Here is a 15,507-nt window from a genome sequence, read left to right as displayed (position 1 = left end):
GTGGTGTTTTCTAACAGGTAAAGACGAGGTGGTTCAGACCTTTGAACAGAGTCTCTTTGTGGTTTTGGTCTGTTCAGATAAGTCATCTAAGCAGTCGTCTTTCTGTCCTTTCTCCATATAAGGTAAACCTCTGTGCCTCCAGCTCCACCTGCTCCAAAGTGGATGAGAATCATGTGGTTGAAGGGAAGGTGTGGTCAGTCAGCCTCCGATAAGAATGACTGGTTGTGCTGTGTGGAGCTCAGAGATCAACAGCCTCCAGACTGTGGTCACAGACCATCATCCAACAACCATCCAGACTACCTGCTGATCAGCTCCACCAGCCGCACCTTTCTGGACCAGTATCCAGCTCTCCAAGCCTCTTCTCAGGTCTGAGTCTTTTTATTTATCTAACAGGGATCGTACAGTCAAACGTAGTTACATACAGATAATGTACAGAGGTCCAGGTTTATGATACCTTCAGTATCACTGTTTTTTCAAATCTGCTCTATAGAAAATCAATAGGCTGCAGTACAATCTGTTAATGGTTCAGTCAAACTGAGAATATGTTTGTCTTACATCCTACAAAGGTTGTTAAGGCTGTGAATAATAATTTTAAACATGTGAGAATCCAAACATATTTTACAGGCCTAATTTTTGGGACCTGAACATTAAAGATTCAAACTCTGATAAAAACCTGAGACAGTGCTGAAATCACTTTCCTGGATTCTGTCTGGTTTGACATAGAATGACCTCATTGTTTCACTTGTGTAGTGGAAACTTCAGGTTTTTTGATTCTGGTTTTCCATGACTGAGTCTTTGACTGACAAACATGACTGACCACAGGTTGTTCTTCTTTTACCACTGTTGCCCCTCTGTTCATGACTCTTTTGTTCTGAGATCTGGGAAAATATTAAATACTGTTGAATGAGAACTTGATATAAAAATGCTGCATTTCACTGGTCTCTGATCCTTTAAGGTAAGATAAAGGGACAAATGTTCCTGCAGGTCTGTGATGGGATGTGAAATCTGGTCTCTGGTATGAAGGTCAGACATACACGTCCATCAAAGGACATGATGAACTTAATGAACTGTCCAATGTGGGCTTCATTAGCAGGATACTGAGCTGGTTTTATGGCCCAGTTTCACAAATTTGCCCTGGACAGAATCACAGTCTGTGCACCAAACAAAACTCTCAGTTTGAATAAGGAAAACTTCTAGAAAACAGCAGGTTGTGAAGGGAGGGTGAGTTACCCTTCAATGTACAGCGTTAAGGAAAATATCCCATGTTATGTTATCTGTGTTGCAGTCATGGTGTCTCCACAGTGGTCTACCTCCATGCTGTTGGCTTCACTGATCCTTCTTCTTTACTGGACGACCTCCTCTGCTCAGTCACATGACTCCACCTCCACCGACCTCTCAGCCCTCGACAGGTTCAAGAGAATCTTGCCTGAAGACACCAAAGACAAAACAGAAAAAGGCCTAAATGTTGTAACACAGTCTCTAAGTGTAATGAAAGATGTGGTGGATTACATTGGAACTGACAATATAGCAGGTGTGTTGAAGGGGATCTCTGGCTTTGCCAGCTTGGCGCCTGGCATCGGAACTCTGGTCTCTTCAATCATTGTCTTGGTCTTGGTTTTTATTCCTCAGCGTGACCCGTTGAGTGAAGGGTTTGCTGAGGTGAACAGGAAACTGGACCTTCTTTCCATCCAGATCTCCAACCTGGCAACAGATGTAGAATGGTTCAGCTACGCCAGCGTCTATTCTCAAGATGAGGTCCGCATCCTCAACGCCTGGAAGAAGTTAACAGAGTTCCGTGAAAACAGTGGGTTGGTAAAAACTGCTGAAGACAAACTCCGACTGGCAGAGATATTCACCAACTACTATGAGAACACAGCAGTTGAGGCCAGTGTGGCCAACCTCTACCATTACCTGACAGTCAGCAGCACGTCTCTGAGTGGAAACCTCAACGACCTGCTAAGGAAGAAGTTTAAATGTAGCATCAGTGAGATCGGTAAATATAACATATATTTTAGCAGCTTGCTGTGGAGGGGGATGGTACTCAACCAGCTCTACTGGAATCTGGTTGGTTTTAACCCATCAGGCAAAGAAGCTGAACAAACCCAGATGTTCAAGACCGTCTCCAAGGCTCAGATATCAGCTGTGAAGTTCTGCCTGGACAATTATAATAAATATATGAAGGATGATGTGGAGGATATCGCCAAAGTACTGAATCCTGACAACAAACAAGCCATCGCCGATCAGGTGAAAAAGGCTCTGGACAAGAAGTACAACTGGTATAACTGGGTGGTGCTGGTGCACCAAACAGGCCCCACAAAAAGTCACACCTTTTATAATATGGAGAATATCCCTGTTGGTAAAATCACTGTGGCTGTGGGCTACACTCAGAAAGCTAACATAGAAAAAAAAGAGGAAGTAATAAAAGAGTTGAGTTCTTGTTACAAGCAACCACAAACAAAACAAATGGGCAAGGTGGTAGGCGAGACATCTTGTGATGATATCACACGGCAGGAGATACCACGGTGCAGTCGAAAGGTTTCTGGTGTTTTTGTGAGAGAGTTAGTTAAAGTGATGCATGCCAGCTTTAAAGGAGAAACAAAGACAATTGCCAAAGTCCCAGTCGCCCTGCAGATTTCTCCTTGTTTTACAGGCAGCACTCCAAAAAAACAAGATGGCGAGCTCCACATCTATTACTCCAGAACCTTAACCCTCTGTGCTCCTAATCCCTGTAAGAACAAAGGAAAGTGTGAGAGGCTGCTGGACTCCAATGAATGGCTGTGTAACTGCCCAGATGGTTTCTATGGAGACAAATGTGAAAAAATATTCAAAATCAGCAAGACTCCAGTGGCTGATAAATTCCAGTCTGTGCCTGACATCAGCACCATTGACAACAAACTGAATAAGATGGAGTCCAGACTGGACACGATGGAGTCCAAACTTGACAAGACTATCAAAGTGCAAAATCCCCATCAGAGGAAGAATTCTGAACCAAATTGATACAAACTCAAAAACCAACCACCCATCAAGTGATTGAGCATCTGACAACAGCACTAAACAGTCCAAATATTATCTCCTGCCAACCTGCAAATGAAGATGGAAGCAACTGAACCTCTGAGCTGAAAATCTGAGACTTCCTTTTAACCTTGTGAGCACACGTTACATTTCTTGTACAAAGATCCAGATGTTGTGAACACAACTTGTTTAACAAAATCCAAATTTTGCTTACAAAAATTCATCTTTTCAAAACAACATGTTTTGTATGAACATGATCAATATTATGCACAACGATCTCATGCAAATATCCTTTATAAAATCAATTTAAACTGCAACAAGTGATTATCTTGGATCCATATGTTGTGAGTTGTTTTGAGAATCGTCCAGTTAAATCTTTGCAGCTGCAACACAACAACATGAGGAATGATGTGCTGTGTGTTCAGACAGTTCAGCCAAAGGAAGAACTTATTACTCAGTGTGGTGATGATGTTAGATTGTTTACATGTTTCACCCTCAGGAGTTTAAAAAAGACGGTAAATAAGGATCAGCTCTGACTTTACAAAACATCAAATTACTAAACTAGAATTGTTGCAAAGTTAACAAACCTTAAAATAACCTGTCCTCATTGGATAAATAACACATGTATACAAGATAATCACTTTAACACAAAAATCAAATGGATTTTTTTGGGGGGCATGAGCAGACTCTAACTTTTTAACTCAGCTGGGAAAGTTAGAGTTTGTGTGGTCGTCAGGTTGTAAATGTGGAACCAGAGGAAGCTCAGACTCATCTGAAAATCAATACACTGGATTAATAACTGAATAAAACATCAATAAATGAGTTATGATTACAGTCAATCACAAATCATCATCATCATCATCTCTATGTGCTTGACTTCTTTGCTCTTGTCTGTGATTGTAAAAGAAGTCAAATGTCATGTTATTAAAAATCATCTCCAGCTTCATTCTGAGAGTTTTCATTGTTTCTGTTTGACTCTTCCTGTGATTTTTTATCAAGATACTTTTCTGTTAAACTTGAGGAAGTTATTATCTCTGACCTCTGACCCTTAGCATTTAAGACTATCATGACCTGGATGACTGAGAACCTTCACAGACAAATCCTACATATAATTAACATATGTTTTTAATGAAACCTTAAATAAAAACCAGGGGCCAGATATGTTATCACTGGAAGCTAATGTTTTCTAACATCCACAGAACCTCTGGACTCTAATGTTGTTTCAGCAGAGAAAATCATGAGGTCTCTGTTACAGAGAGTCTGTATATTGGACAATTTAATCAGAATCAGAATCAGAATCCTTTATCCAATTGTTGGATTGCAGTGCCCCATTTCATAGTACAGATACATAAAGGGGAAAGTAACATAACAAAGACACAAATAAAATAAAATAGTAATGAAACCCAATCCACAAAAAATAGTAATAATAATAATAATAATAATAATAATAATAATATAAAATAAAAGATAAAAAGTAGAAATACAAAAATAGAAAATCAAGAAGAAAATGAAGAAATCTACCACTTCAAAATGGACACTATGTACATTGTTAATATTTACAGACATTTAAATTGTTAACATTAAATTGTTCAGATAAAAAATATATACAGAGTGGGAGGATATTTTGTGTATTGCACATATAACAAGAGAACAGCTCCCTAAGATGGACTGCATCTTAGAGGGAGGAGTTAAACAGGTTGATAGCCACCGGCAGGAACGATTTCCTGTGCCGCTCAGTGGTGCATTGTGGGGGGATGAGTCTTTGACTGAATGTGCTTCTTCTGCTAACCAGCACGTCATCGAGAGGGTGGGAAGAGTTGTCCAATATAGGCCTAATCTTAGACAACATTCTCCTCTCTGACACTGCTGTCAGAGAGTCCAGATCCCCTCCCACAGCGTGGCTTTGTGGATTAGCTTATTCAGTTTGTTTGCGTCTTTCACTTTCAGTCTGCTGCCCCAGCACACAACAGCATAAAGGATGGCACTGGCCACCACTGACTCAAAAAATATCCGCAGCATAGTCTGGTAGATGTTGAAGGACCTCAGCAACCTCAGAAAGTTTGGTCCAGTCCAGTTTATTATCCAAGTACACCCCTAAGTACCTGTAATCCTCAACCATATCCACACTGACCCCACCGATGGAAACAGGGGACACTGGAGCCCTAGTTCTCCTCATGTCCACCACCAGTTCCTTGGTCTTTGCCACGTTGAGCTGCAGATGGTTCTGCTCACACCAAGTGACAAAGTTGTCCACCACAGCCCTGTACTCAGTGTCAGTCTCAGTTTAACAACAGTGTCTGTCCAGGAACACTGTGGACGACACTGTCACATGATGCAATGTGGACACTTATTGCACATTGACCTGTTTCAGTTATCAGTCTTTCATTTTGTTCATGTGTGTGTGGACACAGATGATTTTCAGTTAAAACCTCAGCGAAGTCAGAGAAATTAGACCCAGAATAATCACTGTGGAGAACTCTGGCTCCACCTGGTGGACAGCTGTAGAAGGACGAGGATGAGAGTTAACAGACTCAGTAAACCAGCTCTGAAGGACTTGGCTCCATCTAGTGGACATTCTTAGAATAACCACCAGTTTCTAAAAATGGTCTTTGTATTCCAGGTTGTTTTTAGCTGTCAGGTTACAGGCTGATCTGGGATCTGGGGAGTTTAGAGGCCAGGTCAACACCTCTGGCTCTTTGTCATGTTCTGGGAGACATTTCTGAGCAGTTTATGTGGTGGGTGGGAGCATTGTCCTGGGGTTCAGGTTAGGGGAGGACCCTGACATTGGGGAGTATTGTTGCCATGGGGGTGTGCTTGGTCTACAACAATGTTTAGGTGGGTTGTATGTGTCAAAGTGATGAATGTTTAAGGTAAGGTAACCTCTCTGACAAATCACTAATTTAATTGTCTGAATTAAATTAAATGTATAAATATTAACTCATATTTTAAGTTTGTTGTTTAGATTCTCTCATTTATTTTGGATGCTGTTCACACTGATTTTTTTTTCATTGTTATTCACTGATTGTGATCATTTCTTTACTCAGCTTCAGTTTAGTATCAAACTTTGCTAGATTCTGTGTTTTCAGCGATGGTTTTCAGCTTTAACACCATAACTGCAGCATCACTTCTGTTTCTTACAATGAACCACAGAAGCAGAAGTTAGGCTGCAGGTTATCATGTCTCCAAAGCTCAATATCTCCTTTTTCTGGCCTTATCTACAGTGTGAGCTGTTCCTTCTCTCTCTCTCTCTTTTTTTTTTTTTTTTTACAATAATGTTGATTCACAATGACAGATTCTTAAGTGGAAAAAGACAATGTTGAGGTCATGTCATCTAAAGAGACAAATTTGGTCTAAATATGATTCACAATAAGTTTAGTGACGTGTCACCAGTTTCCAGTGTTGGGGTCTTGGTTGACACCTTGCCTCTCCCTGTGTCAGTTCCTGTGACAGCTGGCCTGGCCGATGTCTCACCTGTTTCAGTATCTGGGGTCCCAGTCAAAGTCCTGTCTATTCCTGAGTTTACTGTCCAGGCTGATGTCTCGTCTGTTCTTGTGTCAGGGTTTCCAGCTGATATCTAATCAGTGTTTGAGGTTGTGTCTCAGTTGGCTGACACAGAGTCTACTCCTGGTTCCCAGTCAGCAGTCCGACTGATTCCAGTTCTCTTTCCCCTTTCATTGGTCTGGTCAACCCCAGATCCAGCTCTCCCACTGGTGGTCCAACTAACTCCAGCTCCTCTTGTGGGTCCAGCTGACACCAGCTCCATTTCTCCCATCAGTTGAAGCCTCAGCCGACTCCTGTCCCTCCTCTCCTGTCGATGGCTCAGATGACTCCTGCTCTGTCTCCAGACGGGACCCAGTGTTGCCCTCCTATTCGGCCTCCAGAGGGGAATGGTTGTCTCATTTTACACTGCTGTATTTGTATGTTTATTTGAGAAAAGAATCTTAGTAGTTCTTCCACCACTGATCTTGCTGAGGACCAGGGGGATAGGGGATGGAGTGGTTACCTTCAGTGATGGTGTTTCAGGGCCAAGGAGCAGTGCAACAGGCACCACAGCCTTTTTCTTGATGGAACTAAGATATTATAAAGGTGAAACTTGTGTTAACAGGAGCAACAAAACTTTAAAGGAGAGGAAGAAATTTTTAAAAAACATATAACAATATAATGCAGGTGGTACAGAGACGAGTCCACACACAGCCAGAGTCATAAAGAACTATCTTCAGAGACCAGGAGAACTAGGAGTCCTGCAGGACATGGTCTGGCCATGGTCAAATTAGGCTGCAGGTTTTTGTTGTTTCAGTCAAAGCTTTTGTTCGTTCAGTGATTGTTCTTGCTATTTTATTGATGGATTTTGTGTTTTCTGCTGTGGTTTTTACACTCAACACCATAACTGCAGCATCACGTCTGTTTCTTACAGTGAACCACAGAAACAGAAGTTGGGCTGCAGGTTATCATGTCTCCAAACCTCAACATCTCCTTTTTCTGGCCTTATCTACAGTGTGAGCTGCTCCTTCTCTCTCTCTCTTTTTTGGACAATAATGTTGATTCACAATGACAGATTCTTAAGTCGAAAAGGACAATGTTTGGAGTAATTCAGTAATGTAATTTGGCGCCTCAGCCTGTAAGGTCTAAAGAGAGACAAATTTCATCTAAATATATTTATACCTGGTCTGGGCTCAAATATCTTTATGGAAATATTTCTCTTGGTGTAGTTTATTCTCTCAACAGACAACAGATCACAAGACCAAAGGTCTTTTTCACAAATTACAGATAAATGAAACACCTACATATATTTATACACACACATTTTCTAATCTCCAAAAGGTTAGAATACATCCTCTAAGCAGAGCTACTTCTTTACGCAACAATGACTCAGTATTGGAAAGTGACAAGACAAGACGAGCCGGGGCTAGCTGTTTAGCATGCTAACTTCAGGAGGAGAACACTTTTTTATTTTGAACTGGATAGTCAATAGGAAGCCTCAATACACACTCCCGCCCACCTCCTTATTAGTATTTGGTGCAACCTGTGTGTAACACTAATAAATGTTTAAATGTTGTAATATCATGGGTTGAGCTGGATCATGGGAGCAGCAGGAGACTCTACAGCTCTGGAGGCAGAACCCTGCAGTAAGAGACAGTAGCAGAGAGAGAGAAGCACAGCCTGGGCACTAATGTGTTTGAGAGAAGAAACACAATAAATAAATATAGTTATTAAATAAATAATTTAATAACTACTAAGCTTAACTGATGCATTGAGACTGACCCAACCTGCCGAAGGAAAAATGGTATCCTGAAATAGGAATCAGAATATGCTAGTTGAAAGTTAAGGCATAAAGATGAGTTTTTAGTTTGGATTTAAAAGCCTGAACTGACTCAGCATGTCTAATATCAATAGGGAGGTTGTTCCAGAGGAAGGGGGCCGATAGGAGAAGGCCCTGCAGCCTGCTGACTTCTTTTTAATTCTGGGGACAGACAGCAGCCCTGCACTCTGTGAACACAGAACATGGGAGGGAATATAAGGGTTAAGAAGATCAGACAGGTATGAGGGGGCTAACCCATTTAGAATTTTCTAAGTCATTAAGAGAACTTTAAAGTCTGATCTAACATGAACAGGGAGCCAATGAAGGGAGGCTAAAACCAGAGCAATGTGGTCAAACCTTCTCGATTTGGTTAGCATTCTAGCTGCAGCATTCTGAACCATTTGTAGACTTTTAGTGCTAGCACGTCCAAGCTTTGGTTAACCTGCCGAGGGCCAGTACACCCTGTGTTGGTGAGCCTCATCCTATTACCTGTGGGTCGGGTCTGAAAGGGTTAAACTGTAAACTGTAAAACTAAATCAAGGACACAGATCAGCCACAACATTAAAACCATGGGCCTGATACTGTCAAAGTTCAAAGGTCATCTTCACTGTGACATCATGTTCAGCAAAAACACCTTTCTGTCCATTATTCAACACCAAAACTCAGGAACAGAGGGGGACACTGTGACCATATTTCCTGAAACTTGAAACTTGTTTCCTTTGTGGTTTTGGTCTGTTCAGATAAAGCAGTCGTCTTTCTGTCTTTTCTCCATATAAGGTAAACCTCTGTGCCTCCAGCTCCACCTGCTCCAAAGTGGATGAGAATCATGTGGTTGAAGGGAAGGTGTGGTCAGTCAGCCTCCTATAAGAATGACTGGTTGTGCTGTGTGGAGCTCAGAGATCAACAGCCTCCAGACTGTGGTCACAGACCATCATTCAACAACCATCCAGACTACCTGCTGATCAGCTCCACCAGCCACACCTTTCTGGACCAGTATCCAGCTCTCCAAGCCTCTTCCCAGGTCTGAGTCTTTTTATTTATCTAACAGGGATCGTACAGTTAAACATAGTTACATACAGATGATCACTGCAGCAGATGTCATGTCCATAGGTCTAATTCAGTATCACTCTTTTAGGAATTTTGCATTTTTTTCCCCAAACCTGTGACCCTACAGAAAATCAATAGGCTGCAGTACAATCTGTTAATGGTTCAGTCAAACTGAGAATATGTTTGTCTTCGATCCTACAAAGTTTGCTGAGGTGAGGAATAATGCTTTTAAACATATTAATGTATAAATATGGCTTCACAGAGAAGAATTTTTTGAGAGTGTAAAAATGACCAAAAACTGGTAAAACTGGTTTGACACACAATAATCTCATTGTTTCACTTGTGTAGAGGTTGCGATTGTGTTTTTAATTCTGATTCCGGTGTTCATTGGTTTCCGATCCTCTGAAATTTGTTTGTGTGATGATATTAAAAGTCACTATGATGACATCATGAAGTTGTGGGTTAACCTGTCCAGTCTTTGCCCAAATTACTACATTTAAACAACACTGTGTTTCAGATATCTTTCAGATAGGTTCATCTACTCTGAGAGTTGAAATAACAAACATCATTGGAGGTTGATTATATTAGGTTTAACCCTGTAAATAATAATGACGGACTGCCCTTTATTATTTATTTTATTGGCTTTAGACATTGAGCCTTTTGGTGCTGCTTTCAGCTCCAACACTATATGCAGATGATCTTTTAATATATTAAAATTAGACCTGTCCATTTTCTCCTTTTAAAGATACTGAGTGACTTTAACAAACTGTCTGGATACACAGTTATGTATATAGAAAATTATGTAAGTTACATGGCCTCTGTGATGGGATGTGAACTCTGGTCTCTGGTATGAAGGTCAGACATACACATCCATCAAAGGACATGATGTAAATCTTAATGAACTGTCCAATGTGGGCTTCATTAGCAGGATACTGAGCTGGTTTTATGGCCCAGTTTCACAAATTTGCCCTGGACAGAATCACAGTCTCTGCACCAAACAAAACTCTCAGTCCGTCAGTTTGAATAAGGAAAACTTCTAGAAAACAGCAGGTTGTGAGGGGAGGGTGAGTTACTCTTCAATGTACAGCGTTAAGGAAAATATCCCATGTTATGTTATCTGTGTTGCAGTCATGGCGTCTCCACGGTGGTCTACCTCCATGCTGTTGCCTTCACTGATCCTTCTTCTTTACTGGACGACCTCCTCTGCTTGGTCACATGACTCCACCTCCACTGACCTGTTTCCACCACACAGGGTAAAAAGAGAGCTGCCTTTCCGTACCAGAGAGGAGGTCACAGCATCTGTGCAATTTTCAAAAGACACTTTGACTATAATCAATGAAGTGATTGGAAAGAAAAATCCTGAAACATTGTCAGGTGTGTTGAAGGGTATCTCAGTATTCACCAAAGTTTGTCTTCAATTCATACGTCTGGCATCACCAATTGCAAATTTGGTCTTGGCCCTTGTCCCTCAAGAAAACCCTCTGAAGGAGCTGAGGGAAGGGTTTGCTGAGGTGAACAGGAAACTGGACTCTCTCTCCCTCCAGATCTCCAACTTGGCAACAGATGTAGAATGGTTCAACTACGCCAGCGTCTATTCTCAAGATGAGGTCCGCATCCTCAACGCCTGGAAGAAGTTTGACGAGTTCCGTGAAAACAGTGGGTTGGTAAACACTGCTGAAGACAAACTCCGACTGGCAGAGATATTCACCAACTACTATGAGAACACAGCAGTTGAGGCCAGTGTGGCCAACCTCTACCATTACCTGACAGTCAGCAGCACGTCTCTGAGTGGAAACCTCAACAACCTGCTGAAGAAGAAGTTTAAATGTAGCATTAGAGAGATCGGTAAATATAACATATATTTTAGCAGCTTGCTGGTGAAGGGAATGTTCCTCAACCAGCTCTACTGGGATCTGGTCGGTTTTAACCCATCAGGCAAAGAAGCTGAACAAACCCAGATGTTCAAGACCGTCTCCAAGGCTCAGATATCAGCTGTGAAGTTCTGCCTGGACAACTACAAGAAGTACATGGAGAAGGATGTGGAGGAGATCGGAAAAGCAATGAATCCTGATGACAAAACCGCCATTGCTGCTCAGGTGAAGAAGGCTCTGGACAACAAGTACAACTGGTATAACTGGGTGGTGCTGGTGTACAACACAGACCAGGAGCAAAAATACATCTATAGATATAGTATGACAAATGTCCCTGTGGGTAAGATCACTGTGGCTGTGGGCTACACTCAGAAAACAAACGAAGAAAGAAAAGAAGAAGTTAAGAATCAGTTGATTTCTTGTTACCAGGAGAGATGGTCTGGTTGGGGTAGGACAGCTAGTGTAGAAAGGACACTGTGTGAGGATATTGAACATAAAAAAGTGTGCAGTCATGAGGTGGCTGGTGTTCCTGTCACAGAGTATATCAAAGTGATGTACAGCAGCTATTCAACTGTTAATGACTTTGTTGTAGACCCAAATGCCCTTCAGAGTTTCAAGTGTAAATGGGGAATTTTAAATCCATACAACATCCACATCTATTACTCCAAAACCTTACCTGTCTGTGACCCTGATCCCTGTCAGAACGGTGGAAAGTGTGAGAGGCTGCTGGACTCCAATGATCACCTGTGTAAGTGCCCAGATCGTTACTATGGAGACAGATGTGAAAATGATGCTAAAATCCGCAGGAGCCCAGTGGCCAAATTAGAACATCCTGTGCCTGATATCAGCACCCTTAACATCAAACTGGACAAGATTCTCAAGAGACTTGGTTTGACATCTTCCAATCACTAGCAGGATTCTGCAGGAAAGACAACGTGATGCAAACTCAGACACTGAGGAGAGAATCAACAAGACAGATGTGGAGTCACAGAAAGAAAGTTTAGAATCATCTGAAAACATCATCATACAAATCATCATACATCAGTAACCAATCACACATCCAGGACAGTTTGATCTGTTCTAACTTCATTCAACCAGAACCAAAAACCTTTAGATTGGACTGACTCATCATCATCATCATCATCATCATCATCATCATCTCTATGTGCTTCATTTCTTTGCTCTTGTCTGTGATTGTAAAAGAAGCAGATGTCGTGTTATTAAAAATCATCTCCAGCTTCATTCTGAGAGTTTTCATTCTTTCTGTTTGACTCTGAAGATAAAGTGAAGGTTTGATTCCAACACATGAAAACAGGAAAAACTCTGACTCTTTAATTAAAATGAGGAAGTTTTATAATGAGTCATCCTGTCAGTTTTCAGCTCAGTGTTGTTGACTCACTCATATTCTCATTCATTTGGAAATAAAAGAGGAACATTCAGATGGTGGTTTTAATGGATCAGATGTTCATAAATATCAATAAAATGTTGAAGATAAATGAACTGAATCACTGTGTAGCTCATAATGATTCCCCCTGGTCTTTGATTCCTCACTTCCTGTCTGATCCATGTGGTGGATTAAGAATCCCTTTTCCTGTGATTTTACATCAAGACATCAGCAGCTCTAATTCATCTCAGTTCAGAAGAGAAAGTCCAGTTTACTCGTTGAGTTCACGGTTTTAATGGTCAGAGACCTTGTGTTTAAGAGGACACAGCTCACTGGCGGAGGAGGTGTTTTTATATTTTCTATTTAAGCAGGGACAATCAGGTGTCTGTTGGTAATGTGAGCAGGGACTGGAGGAGGACGGACAGCAGGGGGAGCTGTGTGGATACGGTGTGACAGGTTTTGTTGTGGCTAGCAGAGGAAGAAGAGAGTTCAGATAGGCGCGTGTGAGAGATGTAAACAGTCTGACACGTCTGAAAGACAGAGCAACATGTTCAGGTAAAGTCCGTCTCTTGTAGACCAGATCCTGCAGCAGCTCCTTCTGAAGAGGCGGACAGACTTGCTGATTCGGCGCAGACCACTCGGTCACCTGCAGAGGAGAATGGATCCAATTCACCGGTCGCCACAGATCTGTTTCCCCGCTGGATTACTCTGTCAGGACCCGCAGTGGCAGCTGGAGGTGGGTCGGCTGGAGCAGGGCCCGGGTCCTGGTCCTGGTCCAAGTCCAGGTCCGGCATCGGCCTCGGGAGAAATGCCAGTATTTATAACTTTCTATTTCACTGCAACTGTTTATATTTCAAACTTTTTATAATTTTAACTATTTATTACTTCAACTGTTCATAACTCAAAATATAAATATAAATTTTTTTTCCACGTGCACATGAATGAACTTGATCAGCAGGTTCTGAATGGGTTAAACACAGAGAGGTGAAAATTAAGACTCAGCAAACCAGCTCTGAAGGACTTGGCTCCATCTAGTGGACATTCTTAGAATAACCATCAGTTTCTAAAAATGGTCTTTGTATTCCAGGTTGTATTTAGCTGTCAAGTTACAGGCTGATCTGTTCTTTCATGTTGATATATTTTGTATTTAACTCCATCTAAAGCAGAGAGAGCTCTGATTATATTATGTTGCTTATATTTCTGTTATTCTAATGTCTTAGTTTTAAATTCTTTGTCTTCTAGGTAAAATATTTAATGATTCGTTTATGTGGTGAAGAAAGATGGACACATTAAAGAAGAAATAACAGGAAATCTGTAGTGGAGAAGAAGAAATGATGCCACCTGGTGGCTGTGAAAATGATTGCCTGGTTATTTGTTCCAGTATGATATCATTCTGAGTATTATTCCTCCTCCAGATGCTGTCTCTTTTCTCTCTCTTCTTTTTTGAGCTCTTTTATTTGTATTGAAGGAATCTGAAGCATTTTTCAGCCTGAATTTCTTTTTGTGTGAGTTTGGTTTGAGTTGAGTCTTGATTTCTTTTTTAGTAAATGCATTAACAATGAACTTCATGTTGCATTAGACTGAAGGATCATCTTCAGTTTCCAGTAAGTCCGATCGGGTAAAATCTGAAAACTTGCTATCAAGTTCTGTCTACCAGGTTTTGAGGTAGGTGGTTTTGTTGTGGCGCTCCCTATGGGTCTGGGTAAGAATGTTTGGGTCTGCCTTTTTCCCAACACAGACTGAAGATATTTATGATAATTGTCAAATCCATAATGAATATATTTTCTGTCAAGCCCTTAGTAACAGTCTTACACATTTACAGTAGAATTGTGAAGCTTTGTCCTAAAATACAGTCTACCAAATATGCTGTTGACAGCATCGAAATCCAAAAACAAATTTAACTGTCTGCTACATTATGTATATTAGCAGAGAAATCAACATGGCAGACTCCAGGAGGTGTTTTTGTCGAGCACATTGAGCTGGACTGTGTCAAGTCAGTCGGACTTGGTGCGACGGACATGGCCTTTCCAAAACTGAAGACAACAAATCATTTTTTTTTTTAAGTTCCTAAACCTAACTGTAACCTATGTTTGGAACTATGATGGCTGCTGTGGCTAGATATTTAAATGAGATAAAAACTTATTTTCATTCATTTCTGGCTGTTAACACTGACACATGTGAACAGTTGAATTGCTGCTGAGTGGTGCGACTTGCCTATAATATACTACTACTATTACTACTTCTACCACTGTAATACTACCAATAGAAAAACAGTTTGTGTGCTTGTTTTATTATATTATCTGTCTGGAACTGTCAGACATTTGTTTATTCATCCTCTGTCCTTGTATGACCGGGTCACATGACATAGAGGTGGCATCTAAATGTTGTTGCCATTGCCTGATTTATGAAGGTCAGCAACCTTTTGTCTTATTTCATTTGTGTGTCTGATATTCCTCATGTGGATGGAGGACTGAGGATGTTTGGTCTGTTTGTGTCAAGCAGACATTGATGACCACTGAAATCCTAAACTCAGGATGTCCTTAAAAACAAGTAAAATGTAAACATACATAAAAAATGTGTGTGTGTTTGGGCTCCAACAGTGTTTATGTGGGTGGTACATGTCAAAGATCTAGATGGATGAAGGAGCCAAGGTTTCCCAGCACAACACTGGACTGGAACCAAATGATCAGTGTCATTCACCTCACATGTCAGTGGTTTAAAGTTGCGGCTGATCAGTGCATGTATCAGTTTATCTGGCCAGTTTATCTGGCCTGTAATGACCAGTTTATCTGGCCTGTAATGACCATAAAGTTACATCTAATTCAGTGTAATTTACAGTCAAGCAGACAGAAACATTGACCACTGTGTTTGAAGAAGGCCCTCTGTTTTATATT

General features: G+C 41.1%; 1 protein-coding gene across 2 annotated transcripts; it reads left to right on the top strand.

Annotated features, from left to right (window-relative positions):
• The first annotated feature begins 234 nt into the window (after nt 1–234).
• On the top strand, nt 235–12,471 carry LOC127140815 (uncharacterized). Of its 2 annotated transcripts, XM_051068585.1 has the most exons (3): nt 235–366; nt 1,286–1,755; nt 10,966–12,471. In XM_051068585.1, exons 2-3 carry the CDS (start codon nt 1,288–1,290, stop codon nt 12,139–12,141), a joined length of 1,644 nt encoding a protein of 547 aa, XP_050924542.1. In that variant the 5' UTR covers nt 235–366; nt 1,286–1,287; the 3' UTR covers nt 12,142–12,471. The 2 variants fall into 2 exon arrangements, with proteins under 2 accessions (XP_050924542.1, XP_050924541.1); XM_051068584.1 differs by lacking the exons at nt 235–366; nt 1,286–1,755 and adding an exon at nt 9,121–9,332 and having other exon boundaries at nt 10,487–12,471.
• Nucleotides 12,472–15,507: the final 3,036 nt, after the last annotated feature.

This window comes from Lates calcarifer, unplaced genomic scaffold (assembly GCF_001640805.2).
Source record: "Lates calcarifer isolate ASB-BC8 unplaced genomic scaffold, TLL_Latcal_v3 _unitig_5006_quiver_581, whole genome shotgun sequence".
In the NCBI taxonomy this organism is placed as follows: domain Eukaryota; kingdom Metazoa; phylum Chordata; class Actinopteri; family Centropomidae; genus Lates; species Lates calcarifer.
The sequence above is the reverse complement of the archived record's forward strand: the minus strand, read 5'-3'. Positions and strand labels throughout refer to the sequence as shown.